The sequence below is a fragment of the Microchirus variegatus genome, assembly GCF_963457635.1.
Source record: "Microchirus variegatus genome assembly, chromosome: 17".
Taxonomy (NCBI): domain Eukaryota; kingdom Metazoa; phylum Chordata; class Actinopteri; order Pleuronectiformes; family Soleidae; genus Microchirus; species Microchirus variegatus.
In genome coordinates, this window is record NC_139818.1 from 21,516,972 (window position 1) to 21,521,168 (window position 4,197).

At 47.7% G+C, this 4,197-nt stretch overlaps 1 protein-coding gene across 1 annotated transcript; it reads right to left on the reverse strand.

Moving 5' to 3' along the window:
- Nucleotides 1-397: 397 nt before the first annotated feature.
- Nucleotides 398-2,886, reverse strand: LOC310939383 (somatostatin receptor type 2-like; the record flags this gene model as incomplete). Its single annotated transcript, XM_083904121.1, has 3 exons — nt 398-832; nt 1,799-2,124; nt 2,499-2,886. The coding sequence occupies 3 exons, from the start codon at nt 2,884-2,886 to the stop codon at nt 398-400; spliced, it is 1,149 nt and encodes a 382-aa protein (XP_083760247.1).
- Between the last annotated feature and the right edge of the window lie 1,311 nt (nt 2,887-4,197).

A 4,197-nucleotide genomic window follows, 5' to 3' on the forward strand; every position in this document is an offset into this window, starting at 1 on the left:
ACTCCGTCAAAGAAAGTCACAGGTGGAGCTTGAACCACCTCAGACCTCCGTCTATGAACTGTACCATGAACTAGAAACAGAATGTCTCCATTGAGTCCACAGCAGTCCGCTCGCCAATCCATCTCGTTTTGAATTTGTCTGACACCCGAAGTCAAATCTATTAGCGTTTGATTTTTTTGTTGTGTGGGAAATCGTTTCAGTCCAAACAAAAACATCTGCTGCAAACCCTCTCGCGTTAGCTCAGGCTCAACGAAGCACAATTTATCACAATCTTCGAAAAACCCTTAAGAAATAGTTTACTTTTCGTTTAGACTCATGTGTCCGCGCCGCGTCGTCCCGCTAACGTTGAGCAGGGGTCACTTTAGCAGCTCCGCGCGCGTCCGAACCCGGCTTCCCGTCAGATGCTCGTCTGCAGCTCGCAGTGGAGCAGCGCGGCGTTGTGGGTCTCCAGGTTGGCGTTGATGATGCCGGCGTCGTTGACCATCATCCTGCTCCGGTCCGCTCGGCTGTCGCTGCGCTCTATCTCGTCCAGGCCCGCCACCTTCTTCAGGCACAGGACGTTCTGAAAGCTCTTCTTGAAGTTGTCCGACAGGAAGGCGTACAGGACGGGGTTGGCGCAGCTGTTGGCGTAGCCGAGCACCACCACGAAGTCGAAGGCGCTCTTCACGGCGGAGGTGGGTCTGATGGAGCTGGTGACCGAGGTGACGTTGAAGATGTAGAAAGGCAGCCAGCAGAGCACGAACACGGCCACCACGATGGACACCATCCGCGTCACCTTGCGCTCGGACCGCTTGCGCTTGGTGGAGCCCACTCTCATGCCGGACGACTTCACCTGTCGAGAGGAGGAACATTGAGTAAAACATGACCCAAAGTGGACCAGAAGTCCTTGATTTAGTTAGCGGCACGTAGAAACAAGTCAACGTATACCTCGAATAGTGTGAGATTGTCCTCCCTTTGGCCCCAAACTGTGTATAGAAGGGCTTAATAGCCATTGTCCATCTTTATTAGTGCTGGGCACGTTAGCGACTGATGTTTACGTGACTCCCGATTGTTAAAATGAGTCTCTAAAGTAGCGCTAAACTTTAAAAACAGAGGCACACATACGCAGTTACACAGGTACGCTGGTTATTTGTAGCGCTGCTCTTTTACGTTTCATAAACAGACCGCTCCATTGCGACTGTAGGCCCGCTAACGACGCTAAAGGAGCTAACGGAGCTAACTGTTAGACGGTGTCTGGACTCCGGTACCGAGGCACAAAAACCTATGTTGCTTTATTGTCTCTTTTTAACAATCGGGAGTCACGTAAACATGGCGTCACGCGCGTCTTTTCCCGGTCAGTCGTCATGGAAACGTGCCCTGCACTAATCTTTATATATGGCCACTGTTTAGAGCTATTACCAATTAGAGCTGTTATATTACAGATTAAAACATCTGTCTCATTCATAGTTTATAAATAGCAGCGGTAATTTCCTGAAGATTCTGCTCTTTGTCAGCAAAGGAGGTGGAAGAATTTCAGAAAATGTGCACTTTTTATGTAAAAGTGTTGACTTTAGTGGAGGATAAAGTGGAAGAAAATGGATGGATAGATGTATTTACTTTAATATGTCAACTGGAACTCCAACAGATTGGGTTTGTGTCGGGTTCAATCATGTTGGTTGGGCCAACCAAGTGAGTACATTTTACAGTACACAATACTCGTAAACGTCACAATATTCTAGTACTGGAAACTGTTAGTGAATGCGGACGACTGCTGAAATGCATAACCATAATATCGATGTACACTATACTATTCTCTCACCTTCACGATAATGAGCAGGTAGCACATACATATGACGGACAGGGGCAGGAAGAATCCGATGAAAAAGGTGTAGAAGATGAACGTGGTGTTGTAGACGTCCTGCGGCTCCGGCCACACGATGCCGCACACCGGCACCTTGTTCAGGCCGCTGAAGATCATGGTCGGGAGGATGACTAACATCGACACCCCCCAGACCATCAGGTTAATTAACTTGGCAATGCGGGGCTTCCGCCACTTTGTGGACCGAATAGGGTGGACCACGGCCAGGTACCGATCGATGCTCATCAACATCAGACAGAAGATGCTGGTGAACTGATTGAGAGAGTCTGGTGGAGGGTAAAAAGGAGGGAGGGAGGGAGGACAGGAAGCAGAGGAGACAAGTTAAGGTTATGTATCACTGAGGTTAAAAAAAGATGCAGGAGCTGATGACAACTACAGAACATTATGTTCAACAGCTTGGCGTCAGGTGAGGCAAAAGGTTGCTGCTACATCCAGGAAGGTTTATTAGCAGAAACTGAACAGACTGCTCAAAAGTATAAAAAACATCGATATTTGTAGTCTTAGAATAAGCCTTTGTGGCAAGATCCTTGGTTTATAGAGGCCATTGTCTTGTAACGCTATTTACAAGACAAGGTTCTACAGCATGCTTCGTTTGAGGCTAAATGGAGAAGCTTGAGAGTGTGCACCCATCTCCACCCACCTACGCTCATGATCAGTCTGCACAGAGCCTCTCCAAACGGCCAGTGCACCAGCGCCAGCTGCAGGGCGATGAAGGGAAGGCTCATCATGCACAGGACGTCCGCCACCGCCAGGTTCAGGATGTAGATGTTGGTCACCGTCTTCATCTTGGCGTAGCGCAGGATGACGTAGATGACCAGCGTGTTGCCGCACAGCCCCATGGCGCACACCATGAAGTAGATGAAGGTGATGACCACGGAGCTGGTCTTGTCCTGGTGGTGCTCTCTGGTCTGGGAGATGTTCGAGTCCAGGTCGGACTCGTTCCCTTGGATGAAGCTGTCGTAGAGGAGGGGCTCGGGGATGGAGGTGTTTGGGAGAGTCGAGAGAAAGGGCCACGGATCCAATGCCATGGTGGCCGAAAGGGGTTTTTGGCCGTAAGGGCTGTAATATAATGGGGGAGTAGGAAGTAAAGGAGTTCAGAGGTGTGTGGCTTTGGGTTTAGCTGCTTAAAAACGTTGAGGGGGGAACAGGGGATTTAGGAATTGGGGGCTCAGGGTTTTGGGTTTGAGGATTTTCATGCACAAGAAACCACAAGTATCACATCCCAGCTGCAGGGAGATGGTAAAAGAGCATGATAAATCTATGGAGACAAGAGAGGGAGAGAGAGGGAGAACCGTAAGTTGGATTTATAAAAATAGAACTTTTGATGAGCAATTACAGTACTGAAGCATCCATGGCAACAGTTTCAAGGTTACTTTACACAACTGCTTTCACACCTTTATTCACAGACGCGTGGAAAAATAATTTCTCCAAAGAATCTGTCTTGAACAGACTTGAGGCTAAAACACAATGAGTTTCTCATTGTGCTGCTATGGTCGTGCCGTTGTTGTTTGGCTACGATGTCAGCCCCGAAAGATGTCGGTGAATGCTTTCCAGGAATAGATAAGACGACTCTTGAAAGCTATGAAAGCATGACACTCTCGCGTCGACAAAGATAGGCTGATTGTTTACGAGCGTGTCCAACCACCTGCCAACTTTCTGTCCTTCTCTAAACACTATCTGTCCTTCTCCATTGTACAGTTCTGGCACTACTCGGCACGACTCTACTTGTTTTGTTTTTCCAATTCCATTAGTGAAAGTACCTGGTGCCTGGTTGCTCTTTTTTGGTACCTGCTCTGGCGAGGTACTAAAAACACTGATTGGTCAGGGCATGTCCTGAAAGAGTCACAAGTGCTACGTCCTACGCAAGAATCAAACCCGCCATTTTTAACTCATTGACGCCAGGAAAGCATTGCCGCATTTCTACCACGCCAGGAAAGCGGATACTTCAATTTACGGGGTTTCAAGCAAACATGGAGGACTTTTACAGTGGAGAGATTTCTGAAGGCAGTGATTTTGAGGAGTTTCTCGGCTTCAATGACATCATTGCTGATAACTTTGAACGCGCTGAACCAATCGACCGGGATTTATGGTTAAGACATTATGTTATGTCTTGTATGGAAAGCCACAGGTGTAAGCTCTCAAATACTTTTTGAATTGTATTCCTATCTGCTCCAGAGGCTGAGGAATCAGTCATTTCGTAAGCATTGAACCTCGGGTTTAAGAGGTCCTTTCTGAAATAACCAATCGGTTTGACGGGGCATTTTTTCCAGGTGTTTCAGGCCTCAATGGGTTAAAAACTGGGGAGCATACATGGCTTCTGTACGCATAAATACAAAATT